The sequence below is a fragment of the Aphelocoma coerulescens genome, chromosome 8, assembly GCF_041296385.1.
Source record: "Aphelocoma coerulescens isolate FSJ_1873_10779 chromosome 8, UR_Acoe_1.0, whole genome shotgun sequence".
NCBI lineage: Eukaryota > Metazoa > Chordata > Aves > Passeriformes > Corvidae > Aphelocoma > Aphelocoma coerulescens.
Genome location: NC_091022.1, coordinates 31,847,491 through 31,864,931, shown reverse-complemented (window position 1 = coordinate 31,864,931; position 17,441 = coordinate 31,847,491). Strand labels below are relative to the sequence as shown.

Below are 17,441 nucleotides of genomic sequence, written 5' to 3'. Positions count from 1 at the left end.
CACGGGCCTGGGTCCTCAGTGATGCAACACCAGCAATAAATTTGGCTGTTGCTGCTTGGAAAATCCTGGAATAGTCCAGCTGGACTAAACAGCTGGCATGTATTCCTTGCAGTGCAAATGCTGGATGTAATTTGCCTCCCTCCGGGGTAATTTTATTAATGCAGGCTTGTTTGCTTTAAACCCTGGGTTCTGTACTTCTCAGAACAGGATATAAATCACCCCACTAATGACAAATCAAAGGAGACATCCATGAGATGCTCACAGTGATGTCAATGGATTGTGGTAAAGCCATGAATCAATGGGTGACACTGGAGGGTTAAAATCAAATTCCAAGCTTCAACAAATCTAGAGAATCTAAACCCAGTTCATTCCAAACACAGTCTTTTATCTAGAGAGATGTGAGGCAGCCTAGTCCCAATCAAAACACGACTGCTTCCTTCTGCAAAACCTTCAGGAAAAACACTCTGCATCCTCTCAGCCACTGGCACAGAACTGCAAGGGTTCTGATAGGAAAATCTCTCCTTCCGTCCATAATTTCCAAAGCAGAAGCCACCAAGGATAAAAAAAAAGGTGCAAACACTGAAAAAAATTCCTTAAAAATCCCTGTTCTTGCTGCATTTACATGGAAACTTCCTTAGAAAGTCAAGGGTTGTGATTGTTTTCTGCTGCCTGGAAAGGAGTCACAGAGTGTGGCAGTGGCTGTGAAGAGACAGAGGAAGGCAATCACCTGAATTTAACCAAGGATCCTGGGATTTTCTACCAATAATGCCAATATTGGCTGGTTTGACGTACGAAATAACATCATTCTTATTAATCTCAAAAATGCATCTCCTTCCTACCCACAAAGTGTCACGATTTACTTAAATTGTAATGATCCAACTCACTTCTTAAAATTTTATTTGAAGGTTTCACTTAAAAGCAGCTAAGATTTGTGGTTAAAAACCCATTTACTTGAGGGGCTTCAAATCCAACTTCTCCATGGTAACACAAAACTTGCTCTACAATTTTGTGTGTCAAACACTTCATTCCAAAAGGAATTTTCATGTATTCCCAGCATTAGAAGCTTGGATCAGCTAAAAAGTACCAAGTGTTCTACAGCTTGCCTTGGAAATACTGTAGAAAAATATCCCCGAAGTGTTAAAAAGTTGAGAGCAATTTTTTCCAGGGAAAGTGTTAAGAAAATGAACCTAAAAATTCCTGGAAGGGCATTCTCTCCTCATTATTAGATTCTCTGACTTACATAAACAGATCTGTGGAAAGCCTAGGAAATTTTCCATGATTTTTTTTTTTCACACAGGCACAAATTCAAAGCCTTGCTAGACCCAACTTTAATTCAGGTGATGAGCTGCATTCCTGCTGGCTCTGACAGCAAGACAAGGAGTTTGTGTTGTCCAGTTTTGTTTTTGCATCAGAGGTTTCCACCTCCCATTAACAATTTTGGAGGAACCTAATCTGGAAGTGTCCAGGACTCTGTGTGTCCCCTGAGAGCAAATAACACACAGCAGGAAAGGAAATGATAGCTATCCAGGCTTCACACGCTGTAAAAATTAAGCTTTATTAGTCCCTCCAAGCATGTAATTATTGGAGAGGCTGAGATTAAACCTTACAAATGGGCACTGCTCCAAATCTTATCTCCTTTTCTCTGGAGCAACCTTTGGATTAGTGCAAATAGGGCCAGCTCTGATCCTGAGAGGGGTTCTACAGACCCTCCGCTTGGCTAAACCCAGCTGTTAAAATGAATAAACCTGTCCTAAGTAATCAGCTTCTGGCTGCTCACCCTCATCCTTCCCTCTGCCCAAGCAGCCCTCACAGTGCTGCCTACCCCACCTTGCCATGACACCCCCTTCCCAGCAGGAAGCCAAGGAAGTCTCACCCAGGAAAGGTTTGAGTACACAGATTACATGGAAACAAACTGAAATAAACAGAAAAAAAAAAAAGATCCAGCTGTGTCTGAGCCTGTTCAAGGCTCGTAGGCTGGGGCTTGTCCAGGCCTGTGCACACAGGGACTCACAAGAACAGCAGCCACTGTGGCCATGACTATCAAACCAAAATCATGTTCATCTCCTGTGCTAATATACCAGCAGAAACCCCAAACCAAACAATTAAAATAACAATATTTGGAGCCTGATAGTTCTCTCCTATTGGTTTTGCAGGAGGAACCCAGAATTGCACCAGGGAGGGGGCAGAGAAGCAGCTGTGAGCAGAACTGTGCAATGAATGTTGTGTGCATTTGGCCTGGCAGCCGATTCCCAAATCCCACACGTACCTTGCAGGTTCACTCTGGAGACAGGGGGCTGACTCGTGGCTGGAGATCTCCTAAGAGGGATAAAGAACACTCTGTCAAGAGGTAGGATTTTATCCTTCCAAACCCTGCCAGCTCCCTCAGTTAAAAATCCTTTTTCATTCTCCCAGAGAAACCCAAACACTTCACAATGATTTGTTGAGCAGTATTGATTGATGTGTTAGGAAGAGCCAGAGATGGCTGTTCCCTGCCTGTCCCATGAGCTGGAAATGAGGAGAAATGTGCCACCATCCCATGCTGCCTTTGCAATGTTCTGCTCAAAATCTGCCAGAAGGCAGCAAGGGCCAGGCTCTGGTGGCTCCCCCATGGTCAAGGCCTTTTCCCACAAAGCTTTTCCCTACAGAGTCTGGAACGGACCCTGAAGTGATCTCAAACTGCTGCAAGGCAGTGCTACAGGTAAGGTCAGAAATGTGTCTTTCTACCTTCCAGTTAACACTGGAATTGCTCCTGAAGTGAGGAAGAAGATGCTGCAGTCACTACTGTTTAGCTCTGAAACAGCTGAAGGACACTTTTTGGACTCTGAGCAACAATTTCAGCAGCAATTCCTGGACTTTGGAGGGGCCAAAACCTATTTGAAAAAATTGGTTCAAGTCAAGCCAACAGGGTCTGACTGGAAAAAGGTGCAGATCCTCTCCATATGTCAACACAGTTCCCTGTGAGACTTGCCAAACAAAACTGTTAATTTTTCAAGCTGAAACCATCATCAGAGACTTGTTTTTTAAAGGAGTTTAAAAGAGTTGACACCAAAATCAAGATACTTCAGTTTGGACTGACTGCAGTACTTCAGGTTGACCAAAAATGAAACTTTGGGCTTCTGCTTCCCTAAGAAGTTTCAGATCCATTTTAACTGAAGCCAGATTTCCCTGCACTCTCCCCTCGCCAACCTCCTTCCTAACCCCAAATTTCGGAGTCAGCCACTGAACTGCAACATCCATTATTCGCCAGCTCTCCTTTGAAGCTTGAATCAAAGCAGGCAGAGCGGCTCAATTGTGCTGCAATTGTAGCTCCGGGGGGTTCTTCAGAAGTGTTCTGGGAAGGCCTCGCTGCCCAGGTGAGGTCTGCGTGAAAGGAGCGCAATTCCAGCCCTGCTTCCAGCCCTCCGTCCCGACTCCCGCCCCACCGGGCTCCACAGCCTGCTCCCAGCAGGAGCCTCCCTGCGATTCAAAGGCTGTGCTGGCAGGATGTGCAGGACCCAGGTTCTCTGAAAGGTTCAGCACAGGGCACACACGTTGGGTGCTGAATTCCCTGCAAATGTGCCCCGACCTGCCTCTGACGAGCCTTTTTTGAAAAGCCAGATCTTGAAATCTCTAAAAAACAGAAACTCCCCGACAGGGACACCACGCCATGGCTGCAGCACTCCCAGAACCGAGGGATCCATGCTCCAGGGATCTCCAAACCCTGAGCTGCACAGACATGCCTTTGGGGGGGTGGGGAGGGATGAGCTGCTGTTCTCTAGGGTATTCCCCGCTCCACAGCTGGCACCGCTCCTGCCATCCTCAAATCCATGTCCTGGCCGTGCCCATCCTGTTTTCCAGGCAGCCAGGGTGCAGGATTGGAGATCTGGATTTTGACAGCATTGTCCCTTCTCAGCCACCGCTGTGCTCCAGTGGACAGGGCTCCCGCTGCCCGCTCCTTCCCTCCTGCCGCAGGGGATTACAAGGAGCAGGCTCCGGATGCTTTCTGACCGCGTCCTGGGCTGCAATTGCCAAACTCCGGCACTCCAAACCCATTAATCATCCTCTCCTCTTTTCCAATCAGGAAACTGCCTCAAGAACCCTGACGTTAAAGTCCAAAAAATATGACTGCCAGTTGTTTTCTTTTCCTCCAGGCCTTAGCATTCATATTTTCCAGCAAATATGTGGGACAGCATCCTCTTTTTCCTTGCTTGGGCCAGGAGGGGTGGAGGAGGAGGAGGAAAAAAGAGTGGAGAGGAGGGGTTAAAGAAAAGCTGAGATTCTCATGGTCCCCAGAGCAGAAGTTGAAGTCAGATATCACATATCATAAGACAGATGATAAAATCATGAGCTGGCAGCATGGCTGTAACCCAGCAGAGCTCTTTGGAAACTGTGCGGGAAGCTCCGCGGCACCTGGAAGCACATTCCGCCATGGACTGGGATGTTTGCCACAGGATGGTTTAAAAATTTAGTGACTTTTACTTTGGCTGGGCAAACAACTTTATTCCTCAATCAAATCTGGGAATGTTTTCCAAAGGACACTGTAAGATGCCTTTGTGTCCTACAGGTTACGCCCTCACTTCCTTCTGGCCCTATCCAGTTTCAGATTCCTCATTAGGAACTGCCAAAATGCCCAAGCTGTCCAAAAAAGCAAAGCTTAAAAAAAAAGGAATATTTAAGCCATCTGGTTTTTCATTAACCTCCATCTTGGAAGGCAGCAGCTCCTTCCCATCAAAATTTGCCAATGGGAATCAACAGGAGGAAAACTTCACTCCTGGATAAACTGCTGGGCTTTATGTAAAATAAAGATTGTGGGATGGTGGTGGGCACCAGGTGATGCCACTCACACCTGCACCTCATCCTGCCCTTCTGGAGCCAGCAGGACGCTTGGTGTGAGCAGCGCCTGCCGGTCCCAGGGTGGGATCAGTGGGATGGGTGGGTGCACACCAGATCTCGCCAGGAATGAATGATGTTGGTTTGAGGCAAAACAGCTCTCCTGGGGCAAAGCAGGCCAGAGGATGACGATGACTGGCTCAGTATAAATAGCCAAGGGGAAGCGGTGGTTCCGGACAAAGGCATAAAAAGGAGTTTGTTTGGTTTCTCCTGTTCAGCAGGTAGAAAAAACAACATCCTCCTCCCAAGTGCATCACCTTCCTCATTCAGAGCAATCAGTGTCAAAGGAAGTGATGTGGGATTCGGTTCTCTGGTCAGCCCCCTCAGAGTTGAGCTCCAGGATGCTGCTGCCAGTCCTGCTGGGAAATCCTTGTTGTCCCCAGAGCCTCACACTTGGGATGTCCCCTGCCTTGGCATCTGCCCTTTGGCCATGAAAACTCACATGAGATCAGCTCAGTTGGGTAGAGCCTGGTGCTGATAACACCAAGGTTGCGAGTTTCATCCCTGAATGGGCCATTCAGTTAAGAGCTGGACTTGATTCTGCTGGATCCCTTCCAACTTGGACAATTCTGGGATTATTATTGCTCTGTGAAGCAATGGTGGAAATGCAGGGCAGGACCATAGCTTGAACAGAGATGATGCCTCTGCTTAGAGCTGGGCACCTGTGGAACACCTGGGACAGCCAAGGTGGCAACGTGATGAAGATCACAGAATTGTTTAGGTTGGCAGAGATCACCAAGTCCAATTCAACACTGCCAGGGCCACCACTGCCCCATGTCCCCAAGTGCCACATTCACACAGCTTTTAAATCCTGCCAGGGATGGGGACTCCACCCCTGCCCTGGGCAGCTGTGCCAGGGCTGGACAGCCCTTTCAAGGAAGAAACTCTTACTGATATTCAAATAAACCACCTCAGGTGCAACCTGGGGCCATCTCCTCTCTTCCTGTCCCTGTTCCCTGGGAGCAGAGCCCGACCCCCCCGGCTGCCCCCTCCTGTCAGGGACTTGTGCAGAGCCACAAGGTCCCCCCGGAGCCTCCTTTGCTCCAGGCTGAGCCCCTTTCCCAGCTCCCTCAGCTGCTCCTGGTGCTTCAGACCCTTCCCCAGACCCATTCCCTTCTTACTCTCCAACCCCTCAATTTTTTTTTTTTTGTGGCACAGGGCCCCAAACTGCCCCCATGATTCGCAGTAGATATCACACGAGCCAAAACACATCGCTGGCTCCTCAGGGAGGACCTGAGGGCTGAGAGGATGAGGGGACAAGGGGAGGAGGGGACGAAGGGATGAGGGGACAAGGGGATGAAGGGATGGGGGGACAAAGCGATGAGGGGACGAGGGGACGAAGGGCTGAGGGGACAAGGGGATGAAGGGATGGGGGGACAAAGCGATGAGGGGACGAGGGGACGAAGGGCTGAGGGGACAAGGGGATGAAGGGATGGGGGGACAAAGCGATGAGGGGACGAGGGGACGAAGGGCTGAGGGGACGGACGCCATGAGGGGAGAGGAGACGGCGCCCCCTGGCGTCCCTCGCGAGCCGCGGCGGAGCCGTGAGGCCATGGCGGAGCCTGAGGCACCGCGGCCGCGGCTCCCCGGCCCCCGCCGCCCCTGCTCAGCCCCCGCCGGCTCCTCTTGTGAACGAAAGGAGCTTAAAAAGCCAGGCTTACTTGTTGGAGGTGCCGTGTAAATTGGTGAGGAGTGTGAAGTTGTTCCTCACGCTTCTTAGGCTGGCCAACACCTGAGGGAGACAAAACCGCAGGCATCACCTTCTCCATGTAAGTGCTTTATAAAAACTATTTTAGAGGCCAATATGCCACCAACTCACCTGGGCGAAAGGTGTGACAATCAGGTCGTCACCATGCCTAAGGAAAAACGGAGAAAATGTATAAATTTCTGCATAAATTTACCTTCAAACAGTGAAATTCACCTCAGGGAAGGAGCGGTTTCCCGAAGGGGTATTCCTCACGAATGAACCCATGCAGCGTTTAGTTAACACCACATAAAAACTTGTTCCTAATGGAACGGTCACCGTGTATATCCAAAACAACCGGCGGGAGCGAGCGTTAGGACCGGGAACGCCAGGCAATAAAAGCCAGGAAATTCAAAAGTTAAGGCTCACGCTTGCACCGCGGCGGAAAAAAACCAACTGCAGTGGTGTGGGGAAAGGTCACCTTTGAATTTCCTGGCTTTTGTTGATCTCTGTCGCAGTCTTTAATCTTGTTCAGACGCCGGGTTTTGTCCGGCTGTTTTCATCATGGAAGATTTGAGCAGAAGTTCTGAGCAAAATACACCATTGCCAGCAATAAGAGGGAATTTTTTTTTTTTTTGTATTATATACGGTACTTGTGCGTGTATGGAAAATCCTTTATGATTCACCTAACTGAGAGATGGCAGAGTACAGAATCATCGAATGGTTGGGGTTGGAAGGGAGCTTAAACCCCATCCAGTCCCACCCCCTGCCATGGGCTACCTCCCACTGCCCCAGGCTGCTCCCAGCCCCAATGTCCAGCCTGGCCTTGGGCACTTCCAGGGATCCAGGGGCAGCCCCAGCTGCTCTGGGCACCCTGTGCCAGGGCCTCACCTCCCTCTCAGCCAAGAATTCCTTCCCAATATCCCAACTATCCATCTGGCACTGGGAAGCCATTCCCCCTTGTCCTGTCCCTCCATTCCTTGTCCCCAGTCCCTCTCCAGCTCTTTTGGAGCCCCTTTAGGCACTCTTAGGAGCAGTGTTGTAGACAATTCTATTATTGATCCCATAATCAATAACAGGATTCATTAAGTGGGGGCAGCAGTCGGCTTCAGGCTGCCACAGGACCCTCTGGAGAGGTGTCCTTCAAAGAGGAATTGTCCCTGCTGTGCTGCCACAGAGCTCATCCCCTTGTCCTGCCTCGGGTATCAGTGCTATTAAGTCCACAACTTAATTAAAATTGTCTCCACACTGATGGAGACTCTCTCCCGAGTGCTAACAGAGCCTCGATGCCCACAGTGGATGGACGCTTCTGCAGAGAGCCATGAATTTGGGGGAAATTATGGGATTCCCCCACCCCTGCACACTGCCGGGAATTGTTACAACCCACCGTTTACACCAAACACTATTTGCATAATTTGAAGTGGTTCCTTCAATAAATATTTACTCCATTTTAACTCACAGCAGGGATATTTTCTTGCCAAATTCTCATGGATCTGGCTAATATTCAGATTTCCATTCCGTGACAAAACTTTCACAACGGTTCAACTTCTTTTTATGAGCACTTTTTTATCACTTAATGACCACTTTAAAACTTTAAATTGTGCCTTTCAAAATAAAGAGCTGGGAATCCAGGACTCTCTGTGGGTACTGATCCTCTCGAGCTCAGCCATCTGTCTTGGCTTGTTTTCCTCTCGGTTCTAGGGAACAGCCCCCAAAACAGGATGGAGTAACAGCAATCCTGTAAATAACAGTACAGCACAACTTCTCTATTATCCCAGGATACAGCTTTGAAAGCTCTTTTGCTAAATTCTGGAGAAAACGGGAATATTTGAAGGATGGGAGAGGATGCTGGATCAGCACCTGTTTTGTGCATTCCAGCTACGAAATGTGTGTGTACCACCCATAAGCTCTTGTTAACAGAGCTCTGAGGATGAGAGCAGCACGGAAAGCTCCCAGAGAGTGTAAAATGCGAGCTGACTTGATGCTTACTGTTCACTGGGGAGGGAGGAGTTCCTGGACATGGTCTTTGGTGAGAGGTCATAGTCGCTGTCGGATCTGTACAGGAACGACTCCCGGCGCTGGCTGTGGCCCGGGAACGTGGTGTGCAGGACGAGTCCCGACGAGGAGCTGGCCTGCGGGTCCAGCGGGCTGCGCCCTGGGGACGGGCCATTTTCCACATCGAAGCTGCGAACGGAACACAGACTGCGTGTCACACGTCGCCACAAGAGGGCTGTCAGGGCATGTGTCACCTCAGCGCGCCTCACACCGTGTCACCACCGGCCTGCGGCCACCGGAGCCGCCCGCTGGCACGTCTCTCTTGTGTGCAAGCAGGACTCTGCGGGACCGTACACATTTACCCGGAGGCTCCTGTCCTGACTGCCTCCTCACGCTGCCTTCAGCATGAATTTCTCCCGGCTCAGCACAGCTCTCAGCATGACCACACAGCAGCTGAAGAGGGCAGGGTTAGATGAGAGATGACGGAGAAATTCTTCCCTGGGAGGGTGGGCAGGCCCTGGCACAGGGTGCCCAGAGCAGCTGTGGCTGCCCCTGGATCCCTGGAAGTGCCCAAGGCCAGGCTGGACATTGGGGCTTGGAGCAGCCTGGGGCAGTGGAAAGTGTCCCTGGAATGGGATGGGCTTTAAGGTCCCTCCCAACCCAAACAATTCCAGGATTCCAGGGTTTTAAACACCCCACTCCACCCTCAAGGCCGTTTACACAAGCCCTGGGGTTCAATTTGCCAAACCTCACTCCAAGCCTTACAAGCACAACAGGGACTAAAGACACCACAAAGTGACACCACCCTTCAGCCCAGCCCTGGAGCCAAGCCTTTGAAATCCTGCAAGACGGGCAAGCACTTGGCAGCTGTGGGAGCTGGATGCCCAAATCGTGTTTTAGCCATTCAAGGTATCAGTTCAGTGAATTTTAAACAGCTGGGCTGCAAAATGAAGGGCTGTTTAAAAACCAAAAAAAAAAAAAAAAAAAAAAGCACTAAACTTTCTGTCCTTTTCCATTTTACACCCACTTCCTTGTGGTTTCATAACTTGGCTGCTGCCACCTGCGGCTGAAGTCACCCTGGCCACTCTAGCAAGTGACACCCCTCGTAAACACTGAAAATGAGCAGGCAGCCTCTTTTGCCTGGGCATTGGGGCCTGATAGAAACACCAGCTGTGTGACCGTGGCCCAGCGAAGCCAAGTGAGGTATGGCCACGCTCAGGAGGAATTTCCTTGCCTTTGGAAGTCAGGCTTTGTCTCCTTGCAGTAGGAGCTGAGTGCTTTCTCCAGTGCCTCTTGCCATGCCCGATGCCACTCTACCGGGACACCAGGCTGTGGTACCTGCCATGCCTTTCTCCATCCCTCCACCCTTTAATCCAGAAGATTCCCTGAACACAGTGGCAGGGAAGACCCCAGCTCTCCCTCCTCTGCAGAGTGCTTTAACTGTGGCAGGAAGAGCACATAAAGTATTAATCCCTGAACTTGCCTGAATCCTGCAAGTTTTCCCCATTTCTACAGCACTGGGACGAGCTGGACACATCCAGGCTGCCTCCGTGAGACGCCTGGCACAGCCAATGCCCAGCTGGGAATACTGTGGCTGCTGCAGCTCCTGGCTGCCTGCTTCCCGTGCTCCCTGCTCCAGCACCTGGAACGCTGCCGTACGGATCACGTGGTTAATCCAACTGAAAAGTGCTTTTATTCCTTTCCTCAAGTTCAACGTGCAGCCATGCCAGCGTTCCTCAGGCTCTTTTTCCTCGGCCTTGATCCAGCACTCAGCCACCCATGTGCTCAGCCAGAAGTTAAGAGAAAATTCCCCAAAAAGTGACAGATACCAGAGTTTGGAGTTACCTCTGGCAGGAGTATTCCATGTGAACAGGCACTCCCGCAGGTAGAGCGTGTGAGCAAGATCCTCAAAACCCAGGAATAACTCTGCTTCCATGGCTTTTTAATAGTTACAAGAAGTGGAATATGGGAAACTATTCCCCTTGGATGATCCAACGTTAGGAAAATGTGACCTGAGATACACAGAGCAAGAGCTTAACCTTGTGTTTGTCACCAGTTACTCTTGGTGCACAACACCCACCTGGAACTGTGTCCTGATGCCAAAAAAATCCCCCAAACAAACATTTTCTGTAATTGGTAAGAACTGCAACTGTATTCTAAAGCTGCCCTCTCAGACCTGCATTTCCCACTCTTTTTTTTTTTAAATTTTTTTATTGGAAGTTAACTGCTGAGCTCTGCTGGAAAAACTTCATCATCATGTTCAGAACACTGCACAGACTGTGAGGGTCCTCTCCAAAGTTTGCACACCCTACAGGCTTTGTCCAAGTGGAAAAAAAGCTGCATTTTCCTACTTTAAAATAAGGATGGCAGAGTACAAAGCACCAAAAAACCCAAAATTTCCTTTGCAGTTTATTTTCAAGCGACAGTACTCACAGCAAGACACCCCATTTGTGATATAAACTGTGTTATCTAAACATATGGGCCAGAAATGTGGTATCTAAGGTCCCTATAAATCCTTCCGAAATCCCTGTCTCCGTAGCAGATCTAAGACACGTGGGAGCTGACGCCATTCCCTGGGTTATCAGATCTGTTTACCAACGTTTCCTAGTGCTGGGACACTCTCAGGGGTGACCGTGTGTCTGGAGGCCACCAAGGAATTCCAGGGAATTGAGCCCTGCCAGAGCCAAACTGCCTCCAGAGGAGGAAAGGTGACAGCAGCCCTGGCACAGCTGCCCAGGACAGCAGTGGAGTCTCCATTCCTGGAGGGACCTAAAAGCCGTGTAAATGTGGCCCTTGGGGACATGGGGCAGTGGTGGGAATGGATGGATTTGATAATCTCAGAGATCTTTTCCAAACTAAGTGATTCCACGATCCATATGGGATGGGCCTTAACCCAGCCACTCCGTCTGTCAGCACCGCAGAGCTGGGAAGAAGGGTGGCCTTTCCCTGGGTTTCTCTCCAGGGACTCCACACGCAGGCTGTCTGCGATGCCGGTGGGATGGTGGAGCAGGGGAGGCGCAGGGCGGGCAGAGGGAGCGGCAGGGGCTGCACAGCAGTGCTCAGCCCAAGCCGCGGGGCAGCTGCAGCTCCATTCCTCTATCCCTCAGCATTCCGAAGCAAACCGGGATCTGAAGGAAGCGAGGAAGGAGGAAGGAGACAGCAGGTGGCAGGAGTTAGCTGCGAGAGAGCACCGGCCTTGGACCCGTGCTAAGCTGTGCTGAGGCACGGTAATGAACAGACAACGGCGAGCCAGGAGAAATCATTGTACAACACAGCGAGGCTTCGTGAGTCACTCTGCAAACAAAGGGAATCATAACAGCAACCCCCAACTGTTCAAATGCTGCAGCGTTCCTGTAAAACAGCTACAGCATCAGAGAATATCCTGAGCTGGAAGCGACTCGCAGGGATCACGGATCCAACTGCTGGCCCTGCACAGACACCCCAACAATCCCACCCTGGGCATCCCTGGCAGCGCTGTCCAAACGCTCCTGGAGCTCTGGCAGTGCCCAGCACCCTCTGGGGGAAGACCCTTTCCCTGATATCCAACCTAAACCTCCCTGGCACAGCTCCAGCCGCTCCTTGGGATCGTGTCCCTGGTCACAGAGAGAATCAATCAGTGCCTGCCCCTCCACTGCCCCTCGGGAGGAGCTGCAAACCCTGGTGAGTCTCCCTCAGTCTCCTCCAGGATGAACAACCCAAGTGTCCTCAGCTGTTCCTCATAAGGTTCCACTCCAGACCCTTCACCAGCATCAGGAACTGATGTCCCTGGACTAGCACTGCCCACCAGTAGTCTTGGAACATGGCAAAACTCAGCAACAAGATTGAGTTACAGGAATGTGCCATGATTTGGATGCAATTCAGAGTCATTTGAACAGTCAAGTGCAAGTCAAGTGGTTTCCATGAGAGCTGCACCGCCCCACAGTTTGCTCTGGAGTATGAAACACAAACACATCTCAGCCCAGCAGCCCAGGCAGGCTCGTGGATCTTTGTTTATGTTGGGAATTTACACTTTTCCCGAGCATGACAGCACTGACTCTCCAAGAAGGTTCACCATCTGCTTTGCCTTCCCAGAGTCATTTCTGAGGACATCACTCCCCATCTCCAAACTACAGTACCACCTTTATGATATCAAGTACGTTTTCAAAATATTTCCAGAGGTTTGGGCAGACTTTGTTAATTATAAAGATCCTTTTTGAGATTTGTGAATCTTACCAAGACATCCCTCAGCATTCTTAAAACCGTAAGAAAGGAAAAATGCTGTTCCTTCCACTGCCTGGCCGCTCTCTAATGGTGTGCACCTGTTCCCCATTATCAGAACAGCTTGCTGCTTTTCCTGAATGATCTTCCATGTGGAAAGGGCTGAGCTTGAAACCATCAGCACTTAATGGCCCAGGGTGGGACACACAGAGCTGAGCACAGCCCTGGCATGGGCTCCCTGGGGTGACAGCTCACAGCTCCACAGGCATTATTGACCTCCTTCCCCTTCCAAACTTCTCCCACTTAGAGAAAACCTCATTGTTCTCAGAAACCTCTTAAGAGTTCAAATCCTTCTGCTGGATTTGTCCCTCATGTGGCTCCTAACTTTTTTATCCAGGCAATTCCCCACCTGCAGAGCTGCCTCCAGCCCTAGAGTCCAACACCAGGAGGACGTGGAGCTGCTGGAGCAGGTCCAGAGGAGGCCCTGGAGCTGCTCCAGGGCTGGAGCCGCTCTGCTCTGGAGCCAGGCTGGCAGAGCTGGGGGTGCTCACCTGGAGAGGAGAAGGCTCCAGAGAGAGCTCAGAGCCCCTGGCAGGGCCTGAAGGGGCTCCAGGAGAGCTGGAGAGGGACTGGGGACAAGGCCTGGAGGGACAGGACACAGGGAATGGCTTCCCAGTGCCAGAGGGCAGGGCTGGATGGGAGATTGGGAAGGAATTGTTCCCTGGGAGGGTGCGCAGGCCCTGGCACAGGGTGCCCAGAGCAGCTGGGGCTGCCCCTGGATCCCTGGCAGTGCCCAAGGCCAGGCTGGACACTGGGACTTGGAGCAGCCTGGGACAGTGGGAGGTGTCCCTGCCATGGCAGAGGTGGAACGGGATGATTTTCAAGGTTCCATCCATCCCAAACTGCTCTGTGGTTCCAGGATCCTGCAATCTCCAGAGCTCGGTGTCCCCACCCAGTGCCAGCAGCCCCTGCAGCCCCTCCCTGTGCTGTCACAGCTGCCTGGCACAGGAACCCGGCAGCACTGACTGAAGTGTTTGCAACAGAAACTGTCAGCTGCTGCTAAACACATCATTAAGCCTCTGCATGTATCCAGAAGCAAAAATATGTGTTTACTTGACTTTGTAATCTCTGAATAAAGAAGTTCAAGGCCAGGTCGGACAAGGCTTGGAGCAAACTGAGCTGGTGGGAGGTGTCCCTGCTCTTGGCAGGGGGTGGCACTGGATGATCTTTAAGGTGCCTGCCAACCCAAACCATTCTGTGACATTAATTCACTCTCTGTTGCTGTTCTCCTGCTCAATGGGTCCAACAGAGGCAGAACAACCAGAGCCCCTGCCCTGCTCCCACCCAGAGCCCAAAACAGACCTGAGAGCTGCTGCTGCTCCCTCTGCAACCCAAATCCACCTTCAGCAGAGCCCCAAGATAAAAATGAGTCCCCAGAGCCCTCCCAGCTCTCAGAACTCATCAGCAGCACCCTGGGGAGGCTCCTGGTTTGCACAGCAAATGTCAGGGATTGCATCCAGCACTGTGCCAGGTTGGAGCAGCCACCAGGAGATGGTTGGAAAAGTACAGCGGGAGGTGAAAATGAGTTTGGATTCTCTCTTAGCACGAAAGGTTCCAAAAAATGTAATCCTTTTCATGTTTACCACAGATAAGCAGCTTGACACTATCCTGTAACAAGTGAACATCATGGGGTTGTTTAAGTCCCCCAGAGAAGGAATCCTGAGTGCAAAAATCCAGTTGTTATTTTTCCAAATGTACACCCTGGGCTATTTTATCCTCTTCCAATGGTTCACTGCCATTAATGTCTGGAAAATGCAAGGCACAGTCAAACACAGCAGACACCAGACACCCCACCTCTGTTTTTACTTCCAGAGCTTGGAAAGACATATGGATGTGAGAGTGATCATTCCCAACATGGGCAGCAATGCCATTTCCTAAGGGCTTTTTGCTCCTGAAAATATTCCAGCTAACAACTGATGGAGCAGTTGCTTCCCTTCCTGCCCAGCTAAGGTATAATCACGTACAACTGGCACAGGGTGCCCAGAGCAGCTGTGGCTGCCCCTGGATCCCTGGCAGTGCCCAAGGCCAGGCTGGACACTGGGGCTTGGAGCAGCCTGGGACAGTGGAAGGTGTCCCTGCCCATGGCAGGGGGTGGGAGGAGATGAGCTTTAAGGTCCCTCCGAATCCAGAGCATCCCAGGATTCTCTGCTGCCCCTCCCTGTGCAGCACTCACAGCTCTCCTCACCTTCCAGGTGTTCCTGCCCAGCACCCTCCACCCACCCACAGCTCACCAGGACCAAATCTCCAGCACATGAGCTGTGCTTTTGCTGCATGGAAGAACCCAGCTGATCCTCCCCAGGGGGAAAATTGCCACTTTTCCCTGCTGGAAAGTCTGGAATGGCTTGTGGCCAGTGGCACAGGTGGCAGAGGGACAGCACGGTGCTCCACACGCTGGATTTTGGCAGCACCTGCTCTGTGAAACGCCGCTGTCCCACGGCACAGATGTTTCCATGCCAGCTCCAGGGCAGTGTTTATCCCAGCCTGGCCTGGCTGCTCTGTTCAGTGTCACTTCAGCTTTTCCAGCTCCCCCAGTCCCAGCTAAGCCCTGTAGCATTTCTCAGACTGCCTCTCCCGATCCGCAGCACACAGATGTTGCCTCCCGTGGAGGAGGCTGCCCAGGGTGGCCTGGCTCGTGTGACAGAGACACTGGTGCCTTCTGGTGGGGCTCCAGGACACCTTCCAGCCCTTCTGCCTCTGGACAAGCCCTGCTCCCTGCCCAGAACCAGCTTGGGGGGATAATTCCACCCAGCAAGTGGGAACACGGGGTCCAGCCCTGCCTTTTCCCCACCGGGATATTACCGGCAGCAGAAGGGGAATCCCAGTCCTATATCCCATCTTTTATTGATGCATCTTCAAGTATCTCCTACCCCTCTTAAGTGCAATCTGCACTTAACTCCCCTCCCAGAGCACTGATGGCAAAGCCAAGCCTTCAGCAGGAGTCTCAAGGGTCCCATCCACAAATGACCTCTGCTTCCAGCACTCAGGAAAGCATTCCCGGATCCGCACGGAGCCGGAGCGTCAGGAGGCTGCTGGCCAGAGCCAGGCTTTATTCCATCCTGCCCTTAAACAGAGGATCTCCTGGCATGAGTCCAGAGGCACTTCTGCCTTTTCAAGCAGGGGGGAAGCTCAGAGCTGCTTTGCTCCGTCCGGCCCCACTTCACAGAGCTCCTCTCATCTGCTGTCAGCCACGCTGGAGACAGGAACAAAGTGACAACCGTGCTGACAACTCACAGACGCCACAGAGTTTCCATTTTACCTGAGCTGCACAGGCAGCCTTTCAGGTGGAAGATTTACACGTTCTCTGCACTAATGTTTTAAACTCCCCCCAGCCCTTCCACAGTACCCAAAAGTCCAGCAGTGAGCGCGTGGAAAGCTGCTGCGCTCGGAAATGCATCCAGCCTTTCCACTTGATTCATGGAATAATTATTTGACCTGGTTTTTGGATTTATCTCCATAATTGGGATCTGTGGAGCCTGTCAGTAAAAAGACAGTGAAATGTCCTAAGATGGTATTCAGATCATTAAATCCTTTGGAGACTCAGCCTTTAACAAGAATTAATCCAGTCTGGTACATTTCAGCAAAATTTTCCTTGCTTCTCATCTCTCAAATGCCTGCACTCTCCATCTTTTCTATCCATGGGAAAGGACACTGCGGTAGCAAATGTCAGAGCCCACAGATGTGATTCCAAGGACAATCTTTTTTATAGCTCTCATTGATCATTTCAGGGCCAGCAGAAGCTCAATGCACAAGTTGCCTCATCTAAATCATGAGCAGCTGCCACCTGGTGCTGTTTGAGGGGACAATATTAAGGATGGAAAATCCTGGCCCTTTGGCATGAAGTGTTTGCTCTGTCCGAGGGGTTTGGCACATGGATCACAGGGATGTTGGGAATGGCACCTGCTGTTCCCCCATGGAGGCAGGTCACAAGTGCCAGAGGCAAAGGCCACCAAAGCAAACAGGATCTTCGTGCTGGTGTGAAAACAAGGGGGGATAAAATGGACAGGAATAAACTGAGGTTGGAAATCAGAGGGAAATCTGTGCCTCGAGAGCAGCCAGAGCAGTGAACAGCTTTCCCGTGGGAGTGATGGGGTAAACACCAACTTGATGACATTCCTGGTGGGATTAATAGCGTAATTCATGGAACATTGCTCCAGGGAGAGCTCAGAGCCCCTGGCAGGGCCTAAAGGGGTTCCAGGAGAGCTGGAGAGGGACTGGGGACAAGGCATGGAGGGACAGGACACAGGGAATGGCTTCCCAGTGCCAGAGGGCAGGGCTGGATGGGAGATTGGGCAGGAATTGTTCCCTGGGAGGGTGGGCAGGCCCTAGAATAGAATTCCCAAAGCAGCTGTGGCTGCCCCTGGATCCCTGGCAGTGTCCAAGGCCAGGCTGGACATTGGGGCTTGGAGCAGCCTGGGACAGTGGGAGGTGTCCCTGCCATGGCAGGAACAAGGTGAGCTTTAAGATCCCTTCCAACACAAACCATTCCATGATTCCACGATCCTGTGAAATGCCCAGCCCAGCTCAGGCGCAGGCAGAGCCAGGAACACAAAGCCTGCCAGGCCCGACAGTATTTCCATAAATTTGCATTTTTCCTACCGCCAGTGAGGCGGAAGGGACCCCTCAGCAGGAGGCGGCA

At 51.3% G+C, this 17,441-nt stretch overlaps 1 protein-coding gene across 1 annotated transcript in view; it reads right to left on the bottom strand.

The window, feature by feature from the left end:
• Nucleotides 1–17,441, bottom strand: part of PDE4B (phosphodiesterase 4B) — an 85,829-nt gene that overhangs the window by 50,573 nt on the left and 17,815 nt on the right. The window contains exons 2-5 of the mRNA XM_069023638.1: nucleotides 8,543–8,737; nucleotides 6,689–6,725; nucleotides 6,531–6,601; nucleotides 2,267–2,316 (exon numbers count right to left, since the gene is read on the bottom strand). Of these exons, the coding sequence (XP_068879739.1) occupies nucleotides 2,267–2,316; nucleotides 6,531–6,601; nucleotides 6,689–6,725; nucleotides 8,543–8,737 (353 nt within the window). The remainder of the gene's footprint in view (nucleotides 1–2,266; nucleotides 2,317–6,530; nucleotides 6,602–6,688; nucleotides 6,726–8,542; nucleotides 8,738–17,441) is intronic.